Source organism: Rutidosis leptorrhynchoides, chromosome 3 (genome assembly GCF_046630445.1).
Source record: "Rutidosis leptorrhynchoides isolate AG116_Rl617_1_P2 chromosome 3, CSIRO_AGI_Rlap_v1, whole genome shotgun sequence".
Lineage (NCBI taxonomy): Eukaryota > Viridiplantae > Streptophyta > Magnoliopsida > Asterales > Asteraceae > Rutidosis > Rutidosis leptorrhynchoides.
Genome location: NC_092335.1, coordinates 630,029,427 through 630,052,515, shown reverse-complemented (window position 1 = coordinate 630,052,515; position 23,089 = coordinate 630,029,427). Strand labels below are relative to the sequence as shown.

At 33.1% G+C, this 23,089-nt stretch overlaps 2 protein-coding genes across 2 annotated transcripts; one reads left to right on the top strand and one right to left on the bottom strand.

The window, feature by feature from the left end:
- The first annotated feature begins 8,063 nt into the window (after nucleotides 1-8,063).
- LOC139902348 (uncharacterized) lies at nucleotides 8,064-9,786 on the top strand. The gene is made up of 3 exons (XM_071884987.1): nucleotides 8,064-8,471; nucleotides 8,856-8,911; nucleotides 9,333-9,786. Exons 1-3 carry the CDS (start codon nucleotides 8,064-8,066, stop codon nucleotides 9,784-9,786), a joined length of 918 nt encoding a protein of 305 aa, XP_071741088.1.
- Nucleotides 9,787-11,194: 1,408 nt separating this feature from the next.
- On the bottom strand, nucleotides 11,195-21,636 carry LOC139902347 (uncharacterized). Its single transcript, XM_071884985.1, has 4 exons — nucleotides 21,339-21,636; nucleotides 13,024-13,566; nucleotides 12,510-12,603; nucleotides 11,195-12,218 (listed from the first exon to the last, which is right to left on the bottom strand). The coding sequence occupies exons 1-4, from the start codon at nucleotides 21,634-21,636 to the stop codon at nucleotides 11,195-11,197; spliced, it is 1,959 nt and encodes a 652-aa protein (XP_071741086.1).
- Between the last annotated feature and the right edge of the window lie 1,453 nt (nucleotides 21,637-23,089).

Sequence of the window (23,089 nt, the reverse complement as noted above, 5' to 3'; positions counted from 1 at the left end):
TCTAGGCAGTTGAAGAAACATGAAGAGAACTATACCGCACATGACCTTGAGTTAGGTGCCGTGGTATTTGCATTAAAGATATGGAGTCATTATCTATATGGTACCCATTTTACGGTCTATACTGACCATAAAAGTCTTCGAAACATCTTTGATCAAAAACAGCTGAATATGAGACAAAGCCGATGGCTCGAGACATTGAACGATTATCACTGTGAGCTGAAATATCATCCTGGCAAGGCGAATGTAGTTGCCGATGCCCTTAGTCAAAAAGACAATGTTAAACTTGTTCGTGCTCTAAACCTGAAGATCAAATCAAATCTTATCTCGTGAATCTGTGAAGCTCAATTGGAAGCTATTAAACTGACACTTATCGAATGTAAAGGACCTATTGGTTTCGAGAACCAACTTCAAGTGAAAGCTAATGGTACACGGTACTTTGGCAACAGAATTTGGGTTCCTCGCTTCGGTAATCTCCGTGAACTAGTCTTGGATGAAGCTCATAAGACTAGATATTCTATTCATCTCGGTTCCAGTAAGATGTATCACGATGGGAAGCAATTCTACTGATGGCCTAACATGAAAGCCGACATTGCTACTTATGTTAGTAAGTGTCTCACTTGTTTGAAAGTCAAGGTCGAACATCAAAAGCCTTCTGGTCTGTTGACACAACCCGATATTCCGCAGTGGAAGTGGGAATGTATCACGCTGGACTTCGTTACTAAGTTACCTAAGACTTCGAACGGTAACGATACTATTTGGGTCATAGTTGATCATCTTACTAAATCTACGCATTTCATACAGATCAAGGAAACTGACAAGATGGAGAAATTATCACAGCTTTATATTAAAGAAATTGTCTCACGTCATGGTGTTCCTATCTCGATTATTTCTGACCGCGACAGTCGATTCGTTTCCAGATTTTGGAAAGCTTTACAATCTGCTCTTGGAACTCAACACGACATGAGTACAGCCTATCATCCACAAACTGATGGTCAAAGTGAACGAACTATTCAAACCATGGAAGATATGCTACATGCTTGTGCAATCGATTTCGGCAAAGGATGGGATAGACATCTACCTTTAGTTGAATTTTCTTACAACAACAGTTATCACTCTAGCATTAAAGCTGCACCCCTTGAAGCTTTATATGGCCGGAAGTGTAGATCCCCTTTGTGTTGGGATGAACTCGAGGACAGACACTTAACTGGTCCTGAAATCATTCACGCAACTACCGAAAAGATCATTCCAATTAAGCAACGATTAGAAACTACCCGTAGCAGACAAAAGAGCTATGCCGATAAGAAACGAAAGGATATAGAATTCCAAGTTGAAGATAAAGTCATGTTGAAAGTATCCCCCTGGAAAGGTGTTGTCCGTTTCGGTAAATGAAGCAAACTCAGTCCACGATATGTCGGACCTTTCACAGTCACTCAAAGAGTCGGTCCCGTGGCGTACCGATTAGAACTATCAATTGAACTTAGCCAAGTAAATGATGTGTTTCATGTCTCAAATCTTAAACGGTGTCTTGCTGATGACACACTGGTTGTTCCTCTGGATGATGTCCGCATTGATGAGCAAATGCACTTCGTTGAAGAACCTATAGAAATCATGGAAGGAGAGGTCAAACAAACACGTAAAAGCAACATACCTATCATTAAAGTCCGTTGGAATTCACGTAGAGGCCCCAAATATACCTGGGAACGCAAAGACCACATGATACGGAAATATCTCCATCTCTTCTCAACTGCTGATGCAAACGAGGAATCTACCTAAAACTTCGGGACAAAGTTTTCAATAACGGGGAGGTACTATAACGGCCCTCATTTTTCCATTCTATACATTTCCATATTAAATGTCCAACAATATAATTAAACTTTAATCGATAATTGTTAAGCGTTAAGAATTATAAAATATACTAATTAACTTTGTGTAATAAAAGACAAGTTAAAAAAAGATAAGATAATGAGTTAATAACTTTTGGGAACAAATAAATAACTTTAAAACTTGTACACTTAAAGTAATTAAACTTGGATAATTAAGGAACCATTTAAGCTAAGTTAAAGTACAAGGACTAAAGTGAAAAAGTTAAACCCTAATTCCCTAAACCCTAGCCGATTTTAAGGAGGGTAAAATTACCCTTTTGCCCCTCAAATTTTCGGCCCAAGCATCCCCCATAACCCCCTCTTCAAGCCAACTTGTTCCCTAAGTAATTCCTAATTAAACCCTAATTCTAGAATCCTCCTAATACTCCTATAAATAGAGGCCTAAGCTAACCCATTCTATGTACCAAATCACAATTATAACTCTCTCTCAAAATCTCTCTCCCTCTCTCCCTAGTTTCGGCCAAAATCGAAACCACCACCACCATCACCATCTAAATCCATCACCACCTTCAAGGGTTTTCCAAGTCATCTTCAAGTGTTCTTCGCGTTCTTCATAGATCTTAAAGGTGTTCTTCAAATCTTCAAGGTTTTTGATCATCATCTTCAAGTGTTCATCAACTTTTCTTGTTAATCTTCATCCATCTTCATCAAGGTAACAAACCCTAGATCCAAAACTCTTAAAGTTTACTTTCAATTCATGTTATAATCATAATCGTATTCATACTAGTTCATATACATATATATTGTTCTTGTAAAAAATATATATATATATATATATATATATATATATATATATATATACACACATACATATACCTACGGTATATAAAAAAAAAGAGTTTTATGTTTGATCTTTGGAAACCTAAAACCTAATAAAGATTATGTTAAGGTGGTTATAATTGGAAGGTATATACACATTACATATATATATATATATATATATATATATATATATATATATATATATATATATATATATATATATATATATATATATATCTACTAGTAAAAAAAATATAAATTTATAGACATACATACACTGTTACACATACGGTTATTTAAAAAAAAATTAGTTTGATCTTCCAAACCCTAAAGATTGTTAGAAGATTTGTTAATGTTTAAAAGGGTAACTAGATATGTACATACCATAAATAGATACACTATGCCTATTTGTAAAAGAAAAATATATAAAACATATATATACATATATATACACGAGTATATACATATATAAAATATATATATATATATATATATATATATATATATATATATATATATATATATATATATATATATATATATATATATATATATATATATATATATAAAACCCTAATTACACCTAAATTATACTACATTAATTAAAACCCTAAAACCCTAATACTACTTTAATTATTAAAACCCTAATCATTACCTAATCATTACTACATTAAATAAAACTCTAAACCTAACCCTAATTACTTAAACCCTAATTTACTAAACCCTAATTTATTAAAACTCTAATTTATTAAACCCTAGGATATTAATTAAACCAAATAAATTTATTACAAACCCTAATCATTAAAATACTACTTTAATTAATTAAACCTAATTAATTAATGAAACCCTAATATTACTTATACTAATATTTAACACTTACACTTATACTATTATTAACACATATACTATACTACCTATATTATAACGCATAAAAACATTTTGGGATATATATTAGATATATATAGATCTTCGAACTTTCTTGACGAATGGTTTCTACGAAACTCTAGGCGGAAGGGTTTGGATTTTCCGATTTAAAGGATCCTATAGCTCAAGCCCCTAGACCTGAAATGGCCATTCGAAGGGAAAGGGGTGATTGGAAGTATATCTAATATGGAAAGTATCCTAAAATGGAAACACTTTTAAAATAGAAACTTCCTAATTATAAACTTACTAAAATGGAAAGCTTACTAAAAATAGAAACTTTCTAAAAATAGGAACTTTCTAAAAATGGAAACTTTCTAAAAGTAGAAACTTATTAAGAATGGAAACTTAGTAAAACAAACTATACTAAGCACTTACATACTTAAACTTAAACTTGGGCAAAACACTTACTACTCTTAAATGTCAATAGGTTGACTTTTCTGCTCACTCATCCAACTTTCTATTCCGAGGAATAACTAGCTCATCTCTCTACTTACTAAGGTGAATTCATAGCCCCACTCTTTATTGCTAGAAAACTTACTTACTTTTATTGGGGTGAGACACATGCTGTTTTTACATTTTACAATTTAGACACAAGTGCCAAACTGCTAAACTATGCTATACCTGGCTATGTCCGACTAAGTCCCTACAGTGATATTTTTAATTGCTCGTGAATGCATGCTTAATTATTGGGGGTAGGCCTATCGGGAGTAACGTCTCCGATACATTTGACCAAGTCATTGTATTACTTAATAATGAAATTAAACCGACAAGTATACACTACAACTTGTCTTTGGGGCAAACTTGAACGTTTAGTCTAAATATCACGCACTGGCATAACTTTTTGATCTGCGAGATCAACTTTACAAACTAAATCTTGTGGTCTAAAACAACGGTCAAACTTATTTGTTAAACCTATGAACTTCACTCAACCTTTGGTTTGACACTTTAGCATGTTTTGTCTCAGGTGCTGTTTGATTCAAGCTTTCTTACTTACTACTTATGTGATGCTACTTGGACATAGGATCAAGAGATTTCGCATTTACTACTTTTGCATTTGAACATTTACTTTATTCCTTTGTAACGACATTTCATTTTCCGCTGCGTACTCAATAAAGTTTATTTTATCATTTAGTATTGTTCTCGTATATTATAATATGTTGGTTTATTTGATATTAAGTCACATTTCGCCCAGACCCTACCTGGGGGTGTGATACATTTGCTCCCTTTTTAAATACTTTTGCAATATATATATTTTTGGGACTGAGAATACATGCGCCGCTTTTATAAATGTTGTACGAAATAGACACAAGTAATCGAAACTACATTCTATGGTTGGATTATCGAAATTGAATATCACCCTTTTAGCTTGGTAGCCTAAGAATTAGGGAACAGACCCCCTAATTGACGCGAATCCTGAAGATAGATCTATGGGCCTAACAAACCCCATCCAGGTTATGGATGCTTTAGTACTTCGATTTTTATATACAGATGAGTGTACCTGTATATTTGGGGATATTCTACATGCATTTGTTAATGTCGGTTACCAGGTGTTCACCATATGAATGATTTTTATACAGATGAGTGTTCATGTATTATAATTTTTGCAGATGAGTGTTCGTGCAGTTAACTATAAATATTAAATCTTGTGGTCTATTGAAATATTGAAATGATTGTTTAAAATAAACCTATGAACTCACCAATATTTTGGTTGACACTTTAAAGCATGTTTATTCTCAGGTATGAAAGAAATCTTCCGTTGTACATTTGATCATTTTAGAGATATTACATGGAGTCATTCCTGGCATATTTAGGGTAGCACCTCGCAATGGAACCAAATGTTGATGACTTCGTCCAGGTGGATTAGGACGGGGTTTGACACCCAGCGTCAAGCGTAAGCCCTGCAAGCAGCTTCTATGCATAAGCCCTTTAACTCAGCGCGTGAACGACACGCAGCCACGTCAGCACACGCCACCGACATTCCGGATACTTCATGTAACAGAACCATTCAGTGATTGACACGTGTATCCCATGAATTTCGGACATTCTGTGCCTATAAATAGACTCCCTGGGTCACCACATTTCACATCATAATTCTGATCTGAACTTCAGTCAGAGAGAAGTACACTTTCTCTCTCACACAGTTCTTTCTCACTCTAAAAGCACATTAGCCGCTTAGCAGCAATACGCTAGACGGATCATTACAGATTGATCCACAGATTGATTGAAGCCACCCCACAGATCTTACATCTGTGTTCCGGGTCTGCAGAGATTATTTCTCGATGGCAAACAACAATCAACAGTATACGCCACACGCTGAGCAGCTATTGTCTTGTACTGGTACCTTACAGCCGCTATACGAAAAATCGTACCAACACATACTATATACTTTATTTTTAAATAGTCACAATATGATATGACGTATGTTATCGATTTTCATATTCTTGTTGTTTAACAAACATATAATAACAAAACATTCATGGTGTGATAATTTCATCATCAAACAACGTATAAAAAATAGAATAATTCTTTGAAAAATCCATTAATAATGATATGAAGGTTTGTACCTGCTTTTTGAAAATAAAGGGTTACTGGATAATATGGTGAAGATCAAGAAAAATAGTTGTAAAGATTTGTACATATTGAGAAAAAGAGTTGTGATAATTGGTGGAGATGCTCCGAGATATATATTTACAAAACAATAATATCGTATTAAATATTAAATGATCGTTTATTAGTTATTTTTGCCTTCCAAATCGTCATTCATATATTATCGGCATTTATTTATTATTATTTTGTATCTTTTTTAATTAAAATTAAAATTAATATTAATATAAAATAAAAACATCATTATGAAAATTAAAGTGTAATTAGTGAAAAGATAACATAATCATTTTAGAGCTTTAATTTGTTCTTATTTTGTATCTTTTTTAATTAGAATTAATATTAATATTAATATAAAATAATGACATCACAAAATTAAAGGGTAATAGAAAATTATAGAGTAATAATTTATTTAAGTTATTATATAATTAGTTACTATAAGTACAATTTTTTTAATTAAAAAATACTTAGGATTAATGACATCATTTAAGTGACCTAGATTTTTTTTTTTTTTTTTTAACAAATGAGTTAGCCTAATAATAACGTCATTATTATAGGATTTTAATAGAAACTATAGATATAATGAAATCATGTATTATTAATAAAGATTTTCCGCCGCAATGTTTGGATCTTCTCTACTACTACCGAAACGATATTTAAGTTGTTGAGAAAGTATCATTTTTCAACCAACGCGGATGCTATACCAAAAATCAGTTACGAATAATTTGCAACAGCGGAGTCAATAGGGGGGTTTAGGGATGTTGGGCATCCCCTAACTAGCCCAATATGCTTTGTTTTTCAGCCTATATTTTGTTCATTCAACATGTAGCCCATCTTTCTAAGGAGTATTTTGTAATCCAGCATCCCTCATAAATCAACAATCTGTTGAAAACATCCGTAAATGAAGAGATAAAATAGGAGTTGCCGCTTGACAAAGGGAAGGATAGTAATTTTAATAGTAGACAGAGTCGGTGGTTGGTTTGTCGTCAATCTTAAGGTGTAGGTTTGTTTCTATTTTGCAATTCCACTTATTTGTTTCTATTGTTATATATCTTATATCTTACGGAGTATATTTTATAAATTTATATATTTTGTTTTATTGTATTTATTATATTATATTTTTTATTATTATATTTATTTGAGTTGATATGATTTTACGTTGGCATGTTTTTAATAATAATATGTTTAAGATTAATGATAATTCTTTATATCGAACAATAATATTTGTTATTCTTCTGCTTTTATTTGAATTTGAATTATTATTATTATTATTAAAAACTATAAAATTAATATTATAATTATAATTATTATATGGATACTCATTATAAATTTGGATGTAAGGAATTATACATTCCATGAAAAGTCGAGTAAATTTGGATTTAGGGAATTATGCATTCTAAGAAAAGTTGAGTTTAAACATGAGTGATATTTTGGGACCATCATCTCAAAATTGAAAGAAACATCTACATACATCATGTTAGAAAAATAATCAAGTTAATAAATTTATAACAAATCCTTATAAACACTAGATTATTAAATTTATCATAACATTCACATGATCTTTTTAGCTATAAAGTTTATTAATATAATATAAATCATATTTATACGTAAAACACAAAAGATTAGTTACAATAAAAATCTAGTAGTTTTATTTTAACTCCGACCTTCAATATCGTAAGATAAAGTGGAGCCACCCCTAATGTTAAATCTTGGCTCTGCCTCTGATAATTTGGATGGTTTAATTTCATATAAAATATGAAATAATAGTTTGATGCATTGAATTACAACTTATCTCGTAGAAATAAAATGTACTCAAAGTCTGTTTGTTAACCTTCAAGTTTTCCTATAAATTAAAATAGGTCAAGTCACATAGCATCACTAAACTTTGTAGAAATGGCTTGCTTCCTTCTTAAAATTTCTTCTCCTTCCATCTTAACTTCCAAAACCAACATTCTTCCCCCTCAACAACTTACCCACAAACCCTTCTATTTTACAGCAAATCTTTCTAAGAAACCACAAAAACTCGCCATAACAAACCGTTACCAAACTCCAACATCAATTTCTAATGCAGTCAAAGATGACATAAGCAACATGGAAGTTGAATATCTCGCGCTATGTAATATTGTTCGAGCTGGCCCGATTCCAAAACACGTTGCGCTGCTCATGGACAGCCATAAGAACACAGAGAAACGTAGAGGTTTTCATACGATAAACGACCACTCTTTGATAGATATTGCTCAAAGCTGCTGTGAACTTGGTATCAAAGTTCTCTCTGTCTATACGCTTCCTGAAAAACTAAGTGTAAGCTAACTTTTGTCCAAATTATTTAAATCTCAAATATATTGATAGTAATCATGACCAAAGGGCCGGTATCGAAGAGGCATCTGATTTTGAGGTCATGAGTTCAAGTCCTGGGTTGCATATTATGTAAATATTCGTGTAAAAATCGTGTAAAGTGTGTGTATGTTTGACTTAAAAAAAATTGATGGTACATATATTATTATGGTAGAACTAATAACTACAAGAAAAAGGGTACTTTGAGAAAGTGATGCAGGACAACTTTAGTCTAAAATTTTATATATACAAAGTGATGCACAAACTTAATTTGTCACCCTCTTATATTGTTAATCATTTAAATTTACAATCATGATGTCAACTCAACGTAGCCTCCATATATTGATGCAGGTGGGGTCTGGTTTTGCATTGAACATACTGAAATTGGATTCAAATGAGTTGTCAAGGTTTGTATTATTGAATCTTAGAAGAATGGTTTCAAAACAGTAAAGAAATTGAACATAAGAATATACATATACATATACGTTAAAATTATTTCAAAACCGGAAACAAAAAACAATAAATTGGAACTAACTACATAAGTTTTTTTTCCGAACGACAAAATTTCATTAATCAATGTGAACATCTAACAAGACGCTAGAGGTGTCACCAAAAACAAATACAACGGCTTAATTAGCCAATTATTTGATTTTACATTTTATTTTCCTTTATTATTAAACCAATTAAATGAATACAAGGAGACGAAGTCAAAGATGCAATCCTTCTTAAATCAAAAGGAGGGTAATGTAATAGATAATGTAAATCAAAAGGATCTATTTTTATTCGAGCAAATTGAAAAAAACGAATGTTTATTCCTCTTGCATGTAGGAATGATATTAAGGTATCAGTGATCGGAAATCGAAATTCCATCCCAAACTCACTTCAAGAAATCATAACAAAAGTAGAAGAAACTACAAAGAACAATAAATCGCTTCATATTATCGAAGCAGTGAATTACAGTGGACGTTTAGACATGGTTCAAGCTTGCAAAGCTCTTGCAGAAAAGGTGTATGGCGGTTTAATGGAACCGATACAGATCGATGAAAATGTTTTCCAACAAGAACTCGAGACCAAGTGCTTAGACTTTCCTAATCCTGATTTAATGATTCGAACCGGCGGGAAGTATAGTGTTGACGACTTTATGTTGTGGCAATCGGCGTATGCTGAAATATGTTTTGTTGAAAAAAATGGTGTTCAATTTGATAAGATAGATTTTATTGAAGCATTACATGTGTATCAAAAAAGAAATAGAAGATTTGGTGGAAGTAAAAAAGTAGTATGAGACTACCATTTTTATCTAGTTTGTAATTGGGTTTGAGTTTATAAAGATAATACTAAATGTTCTTACTTCTCAAACTATATGTTAATCACATTTGATTATTGCAATTTGCAACTACATGGTTTCACTAACAGTCTTATTGTTTGATTAGAAATTTGCCCAACTTAAGGGTGTACTTCATTAAATGCATGGTTTTCCGAAAAACCACCTGATTACGTTAGCTACAAAAATTCTCTCTAATTAGTCGTGAATTAAATCAATAGAGAAGATTGAATATAACCAATATCATTTACATTTTCTTGCACTTAAACCATCTCGAAGGGCAGGTGGACAGAGTTTGAATTCTGAATGGATCCGGGATATATAATAAGTGTGAAAAATTTTATGATTGATTTGTAAAAAATAAAAAGTTTTATGGTCACGGAGGTTCGTCTGCAATGACTCCGGATTACTTTCAAAGCGGGTAGTCGTCTTGCGATTAGTCAGTTCAAAATAGTTAGATACCCTCATTAACGATATAAATATAATACTACTCGTATCAAATATAGATATAGATATTGATTGATATTGATTGATTTTATATAATACTAATATACTCATAATACTTTTCGCCAGAAGTACCTAAAACAGCAAGAATCGAGTCAACAGTTATGTTAATTGGCCATCAAGCGGTTTGTCCATTTGTTCCGTTTGCTTATGAGATTGCATATCTTGTGGGCAATTAAAATTTAATTTCGTCAGAATTTACATTTACATGTTAACTAATAGACAAAAGTTATGAATAGTAATCAGGGGCATTTTTGACTTTTTACTTTTTTTTACCTAAATTTCATTTTACCAACAAAGCCTCCAAACTTTTTTGAAAAATTCAAATCGACCCCCAAACAGGGGGTAAAGTGTCAAATAACCATTTTCATAAAAAATCTTAAATAAACTCCACCCAAATATTCAACGGGTCATATCTTTTCGCTCGCAACGAGTTAAATTTTTTCGACACTATCGTTAAACTCGAAATAATTTTAGGAACACAATGTCACTAGCTATACGCAAAACGGACGCTTTTTAAAAAACGCTAAATATTTGGGGTACTTTTCATACACGTTGATTTTGCGTTAAATTTTTAAAAGTCGAAAATTCCATAGCGAAACGCGGAGATGCACATATATTGTTAATTTAAAATAACATTTAAATCTCTCACGGGTTATACCTTTTAGTTCGACTCGAGTTGCGCTTCAACGACATCATCGTTTTTTTTTTTTGAAAAGCAAGAAGGACTTATATTAAACAATCACGAATAGTACATGATTGACTGGGCAACCTTAACAACACAATACATCACGAAAGAAATAGAGAAAACAAATTACACCGCCCTAAGCTAATTGCAAAGATTGCAACTAACAAAAGAGAGAAACTAAGGTTGTGAGAACCATTGAAGCCAATCCATAATATGACCCTTGCAACGTCGTGAAATCCAATCGTATGAAAGAACTTGAACCTCGCTAAATAAAGATGGGACCGTCTCGAGCTTATTCTTGAACACCTTTGCATTTCGATTCTTCCATATAATGTAACAAACCACCCAACAAACCGCTTGCCATTGGTTCCTTTTGTGATCATGTGCTACGTAGCCGAAGGTACCATTAAAAATATCCTCATACCCGAATAAAGCCGAATTATACCCCCACCATTTAAGGACTTTCGCCCATATGTCTTTGGCCATTTGACAAGAAAAAAGTATATGTTCCACCGTCTCAATGTCACCATCACAAATCGGACATCTCACGCTGTTCAAATCGATGCCCCGTTTATCTAACTCGAACCTTACCGGTATACGACCTAATCTCGCCCGCCAAATAAACACCTCTACTTTTTTTGGAACCAAACCATTTCGCAACGACTCAATTGAATTAACCGCACGTGGTAGGATGACTTTGTCCACTAGAACCGAACAGTCCTTGACCATATATGTACCCTTCGAATTGAGATTCCAGCTCCAACAGTCTTTTTTATCTTCGATCAGCTGCAAGTTCCGAACAGTATCTCGCAATTCAGTTAGTTCACTATTCGTTCGTCCCATAGGTGTATAGGCCCAATTGCCGAGCCCATCTCCCTTAAATTCTTCGGTTTTGTTACTGATGTTGATATCTTTGTCAATCTCGAGCCTGTATAATCTTTTGAATTTGTCTTTGAGGCTTGCGTTCCCCACCCAAATGTCATTCCAAAAAGAGGTGCTTTTCCCGTCCCCGAGCAAGCGTATGAAAGACTTAGAGAAAGGAATCCCTAACCCGTCCACATGTTTTCCTGCAACACAAATAGAATTCCAAAGGCTAGCGTTTGGTTTTCGGACACGCCCGTTTCCAAGCACAAGACCTCCATTAGAACCATAAATGCTACGAATTACGGCGACCCACAAAGTGTTAGTTTCGGTTTTAAACCTCCACCACCACTTACAAAGAAGAGCTAAATTTTTACTTTTTAAGGACATGATATTTAAACCTCCTTCTTCGTGAGGAAGAAGGATTTTTTCCCACTTAACCCATGACATTTTAGATTTAGAACCCGTCCCGCCCCAAAAAAATTTCCGTCTCACACTCTCGAGAGAATTTAGCACACAAGTAGGGGCACGAAAGAGCGAGAAGTAATAGAGAGGTAGGCTAGAGAGAACCGACTTAACTAAAGTTAACCGTCCACAAAATGAAATCATTTTTGCTCTCCAGTCCGCTAACCTCTTGTTAAATTTCTCGATCACCGGGGACCAATCATTCAATTTCTTCATCTTATTACCCACGGGAATACCCAAATACATGAAAGGCAACCGACCTGCAAGACATGAACACCAAGACGCAAGAGCTTCCACGTTATCATTACTAATGCCTATCCCAAATAATTGACTTTTATTATAATTAACCTTCAACCCCGAAGCCCGTTCAAAACATTCCAACAAGTACATTAAATTTCGCGCATTACGTCTACTCCATTCGCCAAAAAAAATCGTATCATCCGCATATTGCAAATGAGAAATGACGACTTTATCTTTACCCACCTCCACCCCTTTATACATCCCTCTCTCAACCGCCTTTTTCGTTAGGATATTAAGTCCCTCCGCTGCAATAATAAAAAGGAAAGGTGATAAGGGATCACCTTGGCGAACGCCCCTTTTAAGATTAAACTCACTTGTCGGAGACCCGTTTATGAGAATGGAGATTGTAGCCGATTTAAGACACGAGGAAATCCACTTACACCATTTGGTACCGAACCCCATACATTTCATCACTTCAAGAAGATAATCCCAATTAAGCGAATCAAAGGCTTTCTCGAAGTCTACCTTAAAAATTAGGCCGTGCTTTTTGTTTCGTTTAAGATCTTCGACCACTTCATTTGCAACTAACGCACCGTCTAGAATATATCTACCCCCAAGAAACGCACTCTGTTCCTTCCCTACAAGACTAGGTACCACTTTACAAATTCTCAAAGACAACATCTTCGCGATAATTTTATAATAACTGCAAATAAGACTAATCGGGCGATAATCACTAAAACTCAGCGGGTCCGATTTCTTCGGAATAAGGGAAACAAAAGAGGCATTGCAACCCTTTGAAAACTCGCCAAAAACCCAAAACCAGTTGATAGCACCTACCAAATCATCTTTGATTATGGACCAAAACTTTTTGAAAAAACCAAAGTTGAACCCATCCGGTCCCGGGGCCTTCGAACTACCACAACATTTGACCGATTCCCAAATTTCCCCTTCCGTGAAAGGAGCTTCTAAGAGCTCGTTGTCCGCTGATGTAATCAATTCAGAAAAAAGCCCTTCAAGGCTTGGTCCATCCGAATTATGTACATCATCGTTAGCCACAAAATAATTTTACTAAACGCAATAAAATACATTGAAAACCGAACCCCCGACGCGAAGCGAGGGTTCGATAACTAGTTAGCTACAATAGCAAGAATCAAGTCAAAAGTTATGTCAATTGGCCATTAAGCGGTTTGTCCATTTCCTCCATTTGCTTATGATATTGCATATATTGTGGGCAATTAAAATATAATACTGTTATAATAATAATAATAATATAGATATGGATAGTCAATTTTGGTGTATACATATAGTCAATTTTGGTACACAAAGTATGTATTTTTATATTGAGATTTTAGGCTATAAATACTCATGAATGCAAGCATTAAACTTGCACCATTTCTCACACTTACAAAGTGTTTCTTTCTTTCTCTCCATTATCATCTTTGTTCTTACACTTCATTATTAATATTCTTAATCAAGAATCAAATCACTAAAGGTAGTTATAAGCCTACTGAATTATAACATCAAGAATCAAACCACTAAAGGTAGTTATAAGCCTACTGAATTATAACACGTTATCAGCACGATAATCTTAATACTAAATATGGTTGGCTCTGCCACCAAAATGATATATGGTCGGTTATACCACCAAAATGATATATGGTCGGTTATACCACCAAAATGATATATGGTCGGTTATACCACCAGAATGATATAGGTCGGTTATACCACCTGAAAAAATATATGGTCGACACTGTCGCCAAATTTTCATTTATGTTTACTAATATTTATATTTTTGTTATATAACATTTATTTATGATTACTTACACATGGTCGACACTGTCACCTACTTATCATTTATGTTATATTAAATTTATGTTTAATGTTTATATACTTATGAATATAAATTGACTCTAATTTATCATGATGTTTGTTTTAATTTTTGATAATAGAAAATGTCGAATCTGGAAAAGCTTAAATTTACTCCTTTAGAATCAACTGGAAACAACTACATGCCATGGGTTATAAAAGTAAAAATGCATCTTAAATCAATGGGCATTCTTGAAACCATAAATGAAAACAACACTTGTTCTGAAAAAGAACAAGCTACGGCATGTTGCTTTATTCATCAACATATTGATGAATGCTTACAAAATAATTATGTGACTGTAGAAGATCCCCATGTTTTATGGGAAGGTCTCAAAAGCAGATTCAATAATCAAAGAGAAATTTTACTTCCAGCTGCAATGGAACAATGGAGAACATTAAGGTTCCAAGACTTTAAGAAAGTAAATGAATACAGCTCAGCTCTGTATAATACATGTTCACAACTTAAATTCTGTGGACATGAAATTAGTGATGCAGACATGATGGAGAAAACTTTCTCCACAATGAATGCTGCAAACATCACAGTGCAAAGAAATTTGAGAATGCTAAAGTTCAAAACATATCCTGAACTTAATTCATATCTCTTAGTTGCAGAGCAAAATGATGAGCTATTAATGAAAAATCAGCAATCCCGTCCTACTGGTACACTTGCAATCCCTGAAGCAAATACTGCAAATAATTATAAACAGGGACAAGGACGCGGGCAAGGTCGTGGTTATAATAACCATCACCATCATCATGCCAAAAGCCATAACTATGGTAGAAACCATCCTTATGGTAATGGTAATGGGCGTGGATGTGGTCGTGGTCGTGGCCGTGGTGGTCAAAGAAATAGTAATCCACGAAAATATAAATATCAACCACAAAACAAGCCCATTAAACAAGATGTTGAAGAAAATTCTTCTAAAAATTCTGAAGAATCTTGCTACAGATGTGGTAGAATGGGCCACTGGGCTAATACTTGCCGAACATCTAAACATCTTGTTAAGATGTATCAGGATTCGCTGAAAGGTAAAGAAAAGGAAGTAAATTTTGTGGATAATATTGATCCAACAGTCACTGAGAAACCATCTGATTTATATGAAGATTTCTTGAATGTTTAAGTTGTGTGTTTTTTGAAAAATAAACGATTTAATATCGTCTGTCTTTGTCATTATGTTTGCTAAATGTTTCAGTACTATCTATTTGCGTTTAAAATATTGTGTAATATTAATGTACTCACTATTTATTTCTTATATATGAAGTTCAATATGAATTTTGCTGGAATACAACATCAATCAAGTGGTGGAGATCTCTGTATAGCAGACAGTGGAACTACACACACTATACTTAAATCCGAGAAATATTTTATTGATCTAAAACCAACGGAAGGAACTATACATACAATATCAGGACCTGCTAACTTGATAAAAGGGATAGGAAAGGCAAATTTCATACTACCAAATGGTACAAAATTTTTAATAAATGATGCCTTATTTTCTCCCAAGTCAAGCAGAAATTTATTGAGTTTCTCCGACATATACCTTAACGGGTATGATTATCAGTCAGTGACAACAGAAAATGAGAAATATTTAAGTATCACTGACAAGAGTCATGTGGTTGAAAAACTGCCAAGACTTAGTTCTGGATTACATTATACACATATAAATGTACCAGAAATACATATGGTAGTTAACGAAAAATATATTGATCCTGGTGTATTCAGTTTATGGCATAACAGATTAGGCCATCCAGGATCAACAATGATGAAAAGGATTATTGAATGTACTCATGGACATCCACTAAAGGATAGAAAAATCCATCATGATACAATGGTTCCATGTACATCTTGCTCTCTTGGAAAATTGATAACTAGACCCTCACCACTTAAGGTTGAGAAAGAATCACCAATGTTTCTTGAAAGAATTCAAGGTGATATATGTGGACCAATTCATCCACCATGTGGACCATTTAGATATTTCATGGTTCTAATAGACGCATCTAGCAGATGGTCTCATGTTTGTCTGTTATCAAGCCGTAATGTGGCATTTGCAAAATTTCTTGCCCAAATTATTAAATTGAGAGCTCATTTTCCTGATTACACCATTAAAAGGGTGAGACTTGATAATGCTGGTGAATTTACATCTCAAGCATTTAATGACTATTGCATGTCTATAGGAATTGTTGTTGAACATTCTGTTGCTCATGTGCATACACAAAATGGTTTAGCCGAGTCATTGATTAAACGTTTACAGTTAATCGCTAGACCATTGATAATGAGAACAAAACTCCCTGTATCTATATGGGGTCATGCAATTTTACATGCTGCTGCATTGATTCGCATCAGACCAAGTGCAAGTCATAAATATTCCCCCTACAACTTGCTTTTGGTCAAGAGCCAAATATTTCCCATCTTAGAACATTTGGTTGTGCAGTGTATGTTCCAATTGCGACACCACAACGTACAAAAATGGGTCCTCAAAGGAGGTTGGGAATATATGTTGGATATGAAACATCTTCAATATTAAGGTATATTGAACCTATGACAGGTGACGTTTTTACAGCACGTTTTGCTGATTGTCATTTTAATGAAACATTGTTCCCTAGATTAGGGGGAGAAATGAAAAATAAAGAAAATGATGTTTCATGGTGTGAACCTCAATTAAAGTATCTTGATCCTCGCACAAAAGAATGCGAGACAGAAGTTCAAAAGATAATGCATATACAAGAACTTGCAAATCAATTGCCTGATGCATTTACAGATACAAAAACGGTGACAAAATCATATATACCAGCAGTAAATACTCCAGCTCGAATTGAAATTCCAAAAGCTGGCAATAACGTCACTCATGAATCTTTGCCACGTCAGAAACGTGGAAGACCAATCGGTTCAAAGGATAAAAATCCTCGAAAAAGAAAATCAGCTGATAATGAAGTAAAAGAAAGTGTTCAAGAAGAACCACAAATCAGTACTCCTACTGCAGAGGAGATTGATGATGTCAATACAGAAATTGCAATCAATTATGCATATTCAAAAATATTATGGAACCGAAATGAAATGAAAAATCTTGATGAGAAATTTTCATTTAATGTTGCATATGACATCATGAATAATGATGATGATCCAGAACCAACATCTATGGTTGAATGTCAAAATAGACATGATTGGGCTCAATGGAAAGAAGCAATACGAGCTGAATTAGAATCACTCAATAAAAGAAAAGTTTTCGGATCCATCATTCTCACTCCTAAAGATGTGAAACCTGTAGGATACAGATGGATTTTTGTCCGAAAAAGAAATGAGAAAAATGAAGTTACAAGGTATAAAGCTAGACTTGTAGCTCAAGGTTTTTCTCAAAGACCGGGAATTGATTATGAAGAAACTTATTCTCCTGTTATGGATGCAATTACTTTTAGGTACTTAATCAGTCTGGCAGTTTCTAAAAATTTAGAAATGCATCTCATGGATGTTGTGACTGCTTATCTATATGGATCACTTGATAGTGATATATATATGAAGATACCTGAAGGATTTAAGGTACCAGAAGCATCAAATGCAAAACCCAAAGAAATGTATTCGATTAAATTACAAAGATCTTTATATGGGTTAAAACAATCGGGACGTATGTGGTATAACCGATTAAGTGATTACTTGATAAGCAAAGGGTATACAAATAATCTTACTTGCCCTTGTGTTTTCATTAAGAAAACAACATCCGGATATGTGATCATAGCTGTTTATGTTGATGATCTTAACATCATAGGTACAAATAAAGAGATCCATGAAGCCATTCAACTTCTAAAGAAAGAATTTGAAATGAAAGATCTCGGAAAAACCAAGTATTGCCTTGGTTTACAAATTGAGCATATGCCTAATGGTTTACTTGTACATCAAACAACATATACTGAAAAGATTTTGAAACGTTTCAATATGGACAAGGCAAAACCATTAAGTACTCCTATGGTTGTTTGATCACTCAATGTTGAAGCTGATCCATTTCGTCCATGTGAAGATCAAGAAGACATTCTTGGACCAGAAGTACCATATCTTAGTGCAATTGGAGCTCTTATGTATCTTACAAATTGTACAAGACCTGACATTTCTTTTGCAGTTAATTTGTTGGCAAGGTTCAGCTCTGCTCCTACCAAAAGACACTGGAATGGGATCAAACACATATTTCGATACCTTCGAGGAACTACTGATTTAGGATTATTTTATTCTAACGAATCAAAACAAGATTTGGTTGGTTATGCAGATGCAGGTTATTTATCTGATCCACATAAAGCTAAATCTCAAACTGGATATGTATTCCTAAATGGAGGTACTGCAATATCATGGCGTTCTCAAAAACAAACACTTGTTGCTACATCGTCAAATCATGCCGAAGTGATTGCATTACATGAAGCTACTCGAGAATGTTTTTGGTTGAGATCAATGACACAACTCATTACTGATTCTTGTGGACTAGAACGCGATAAAAGTCCAACAACTATCTATGAAGATAATGCAGCTTGCATAGCACAGATGAAAGAAGGGTATATCAAAAGTGACCGAACAAAACACATACCACCTAGATTCTTCTCATACACTCAAAATCTCATTAAGGACAACCAGATTGAAATGAGATATGTGCAATCTAGCAAAAACTCTGCTGATCTTTTCACGAAAGCACTTCCAACTGCTATTTTCAGAACACACGTTCATAACATTGGCATGAGACATGTTCAAATGATGTAACAGCTGAAGCGATGTCTACTTGAGGGGGAGTCAACTCCATGCTGCACTCTTTTTCCCTTAGCTAAAGTTTTTTTCCCACTGGGTTTTCTTTAGCAAGGTTTTTAACGAGGCAGTAATTTATAGTTGATCTTCAACAAAATAAAATTGCTATCCAAGGGGGAGTGTTATAATAATAATAATAATATAGATATGGATAGTCAATTTTGGTGTATACATATAGTCAATTTTGGTACACAAAGTATGTATTTTTATATTGAGATTTTAGGCTATAAATACTCATGAATGCAAGCATTAAACTTGCACCATTTCTCACACTTACAAAGTGTTTCTTTCTTTCTCTCCATTATCATCTTTGTTCTTACACTTCATTATTAATATTCTTAATCAAGAATCAAATCACTAAAGGTAGTTATAAGCCTACTGAATTATAACATCAAGAATCAAACCACTAAAGGTAGTTATAAGCCTACTGAATTATAACAAATACTACGTATAAGGTACTTTATGGTAACAAAATCTGCATAAATTTTAAACAATATGGATGTTGTACTAAGATTTTTCATTGTAGAGATAATATTATTAATACAAGTTAATTTTAGTAACTTTTAAGTTTATTAAATACTTTTTATTTAAATTATGGAAATACTTACTTTCATCAAATACTTATTATTATTATTATTATTATTATTATTATTATTATTATTATTATTATTATTATTATTATTATTATTATTATTATTATTATTTTTAACATCCAATACTTATTATTATCATATGCCATAGGAGTACAACTTAGCAAAATCCATATCCATATTCCATTCCATATTATTATCATACTAGTCTTTAAGAGCTCGTGCGTTGCACGACGACTCTTAATCAAAACTGTTGAGTAAATCAAACATTGAAGTGTAACATGAGCTGCTCACACTAATTCTATGTCAATTACAATCTTTGTCAATCAACAAAATGATGTCTTCCAATTGACCACTATACATACAAATTACAAATATAACATCAAACTAAAGAGACAAATTATATTTCATGGCTACAAAATATACGTGTTACAAATTAATAAAGTTAATAAAGTTGATCGACAAAACACTAAAAAGATACAAATAAAATTAAAGAGCCCGTGTGTTGCACACGACAGCTCTATGAACTGTCACTTGTGAATTGACCAACCATGAATTTGCAGGTAACTTTGTTAATTGGTCACCTGTGAGGCTGTGAATACACTGAAATGTAGGCTGACATTTTTGACACATTGAAATATAGGTTGACTTTGGCACATTAAATTACAGGCTAACTTTGACACATTGAAATAGGTCAAAGTTAGTCAAATATAGCAAAATAGGCTGTTTTTAAAAAAAAAAACGTAACATTTAAAAATTTAACATAACATGCTGAATCATAAGCAGTATTTATCAAATAAATTAATATTTCACCTTTTGATCCCGAAGGTTTTCGACGTTCCTTATCTTACTTTCAAGATTTCAACCATATTTCCCATCTGTAAAACACAGGTATACATCAACCATGTAATGTAACTAAATAAATACGTCATAACTATTTAATATACAACTATAATAAAAATATACTCGGTATATATTCTTTTTTTTTAAAGGCAACAAATTTATATTTATATAACACGAATGATACAAAGAGGTCCTTAATAAGTGAAGGCCTACAAAAGCCATTTTTGTATATGTTATAAATTTTACAAAAAAGAGAGTATTTATAAGTTTAGAATTTTTGGATATGTGGTTTTAGGATAAAAGGAGTCCATTTTTGTAAGGAAGAGACTTTTTCCTGAGGTTTGAAGCAAAAGCCATGAAAGGAACACAACCATGAAAGCCGGCCGGGTTACTCAGCCTCATTTTTCTCTTTCTGATAGCAATTTTTCACATCAGGATGAATGTAACCCTAATACAGTGTACTATAGTCAAAATTGGTCAAATTAAGTCAAAAAACCTACATTCAAATCAGGATCATTCAAGTTTAAATTTTGACCAGTTTTGTCACTTTTAACATTTTCACAAGTATGCATGTTTGGAGGCTAAGATTCCTCCTGATCTTGATATTTGATATTTTTAAATTCTGTTACCCAACCCGCCCATTCTGCATGTGGCATTTAAGTAAAAGAGATAAATTTACCATCATTTGAACCAAATGCACCAGTGTGCATGCCCCTGAAAAAGCTATCTGCATTTACAGCTGATGACATCATGTTAATACCACCAACTAAAGAGTTATCCATAGATGATGACATCATGTTGTTATTCCCACTTAGAGGTACACCAGGAGTTGGTATCATCGTTCCCGAAGAATCAGAAGGATCATTATGTTGTTGCTGATATCGTTGATTGGGATTGCTGAACGGGCGGCGTTTAATCAAAACATGTAATCGATTTGCCAGTGTCTTGTATTGTGCTAATGCAAGGTTCAAAAACATTTGGCTAATGGAAATAGCAGTTGTGCTATGCTAATGTTAACTCTGGAGGCATATTAAAGATATAAAATCAGTCAAATTTGCAACCACTGATCAAGATCAAAAACAGTAAAAAAAAATCAAAAACGGTCAAAATAAAAAAAATAAAAAAAAGGAAAAAAAAACATATTCAACCTCTTCTATGTTGTGTAGTCAAAATAGTAAAAAAAAAATATTATATTATAATGTATGATATGCTAATGCCAATGTAGTCAAAACAGTCAATCATCAAGATAAAACACAGTCAACAAAGTCATTAAGTGAAAATAGTCAAAAAAAAAAAAAAAAAAAAAAAAAAAAAAGCAAGTTTGAAATTAGTAATAAAAAAAAAATTAAGTCAAAAAAACTCAAAAAGCAGTTTCAATCTCTTTTATGTTGTGAAATGCTAATGCTAATGCAGTCAATAACAATCAATTATCAAGTTCAAAATTAGTCAAAATAATACTAAGGGTCATTATAAGTTGTCTAACATAGATTTTTCTGGATATATAAGTAATCCACTTTCTTTCATTTGACTCAAGTACTATAGTTGAACTTATTCCACTTCCTTATCACTTAGCATTTTGAATATTTGGCCACTTTATGGAAATCAATTAAAAGAAAATAAGCAACAACAAAAAAAAATCATCATGGTTTTAACATATACCCAAAACGTACTTTGATTTTGTTCCATGACCAAAAACGCAGCCTAACATGTGTATTTAAAAGCTAAAATCGTAGTTTGAATAAGACTTCATGAGTTAAAGCTACTATAATTAGTTCTACCAACATCAACCCATTAGGTAATTATTGTGCCAGATGAATTGAACGAACGCACTATATAATCTTGAAAGGAAAATTGAGATTTGGAGAATCGACTCAAAAATCGATTTCGTGTTCAATGGAACTCTATTAATGTATAAATGAATTGAAACTATAAACAAAATATGTGAAATAATGATAAATGAACAACTTTAACAAAAGTAGACATCGTCATTATTCAGATTCTGGATTATACCTTAGTTTCGTGGATTATAATTAAAGAACGAAAAGTATTTGTAGATTATACCCCAGTTTCATGACCTTTTTGTTGTTCTTGCTCACCATCACTTTAGACGCTTTCTGAATCTGAAACAAATCATGAATCTTGAAACATAAACACTAACATTGAAAATCAGATAATTGTAACATCATTTAAATAAATAGCTCAAATTTGTACATCCAAATAACTCTAAGTTACCAAATAAAACGAAACGATTTAGCTTTTAATCTGATTAAGATTGATACTGATTAGAAAGATCAATTTGACGAATTTTGAAACACAATAAAAATCTCAATTGATTGTAATCTACTCCGTATAATATATTCAGATACACACCTGTTGGTAAGCCGGATTATCCTTAAACAAAGTTCACGTACGACGAAAATACCAATAAAT

Excerpts from the sequence above, each read along its gene's own strand:
- LOC139902347 (XM_071884985.1), bottom strand. The coding sequence starts at position 21,636 with ATGTTTTTGAACCTTGCATTAGCACAATACAAGACACTGGCAAATCGA. Across the intron at positions 12,604-13,023 it reads GGGGTTCGGTACCAAATGGT|GTCGGTTGCCTTTCATGTAT; the intron begins GTAAGTGGATTT and ends CATGTCTTGCAG. Across the intron at positions 12,219-12,509 it reads ATCGAGAAATTTAACAAGAG|GTTTAAAACCGAAACTAACA; the intron begins GTTAGCGGACTG and ends GTGGTGGTGGAG.
- LOC139902348 (XM_071884987.1), top strand. The coding sequence starts at position 8,064 with ATGGCTTGCTTCCTTCTTAAAATTTCTTCTCCTTCCATCTTAACTTCC. Across the intron at positions 8,472-8,855 it reads CGCTTCCTGAAAAACTAAGT|GTGGGGTCTGGTTTTGCATT; the intron begins GTAAGCTAACTT and ends ATATTGATGCAG. Across the intron at positions 8,912-9,332 it reads GATTCAAATGAGTTGTCAAG|GAATGATATTAAGGTATCAG; the intron begins GTTTGTATTATT and ends TCTTGCATGTAG.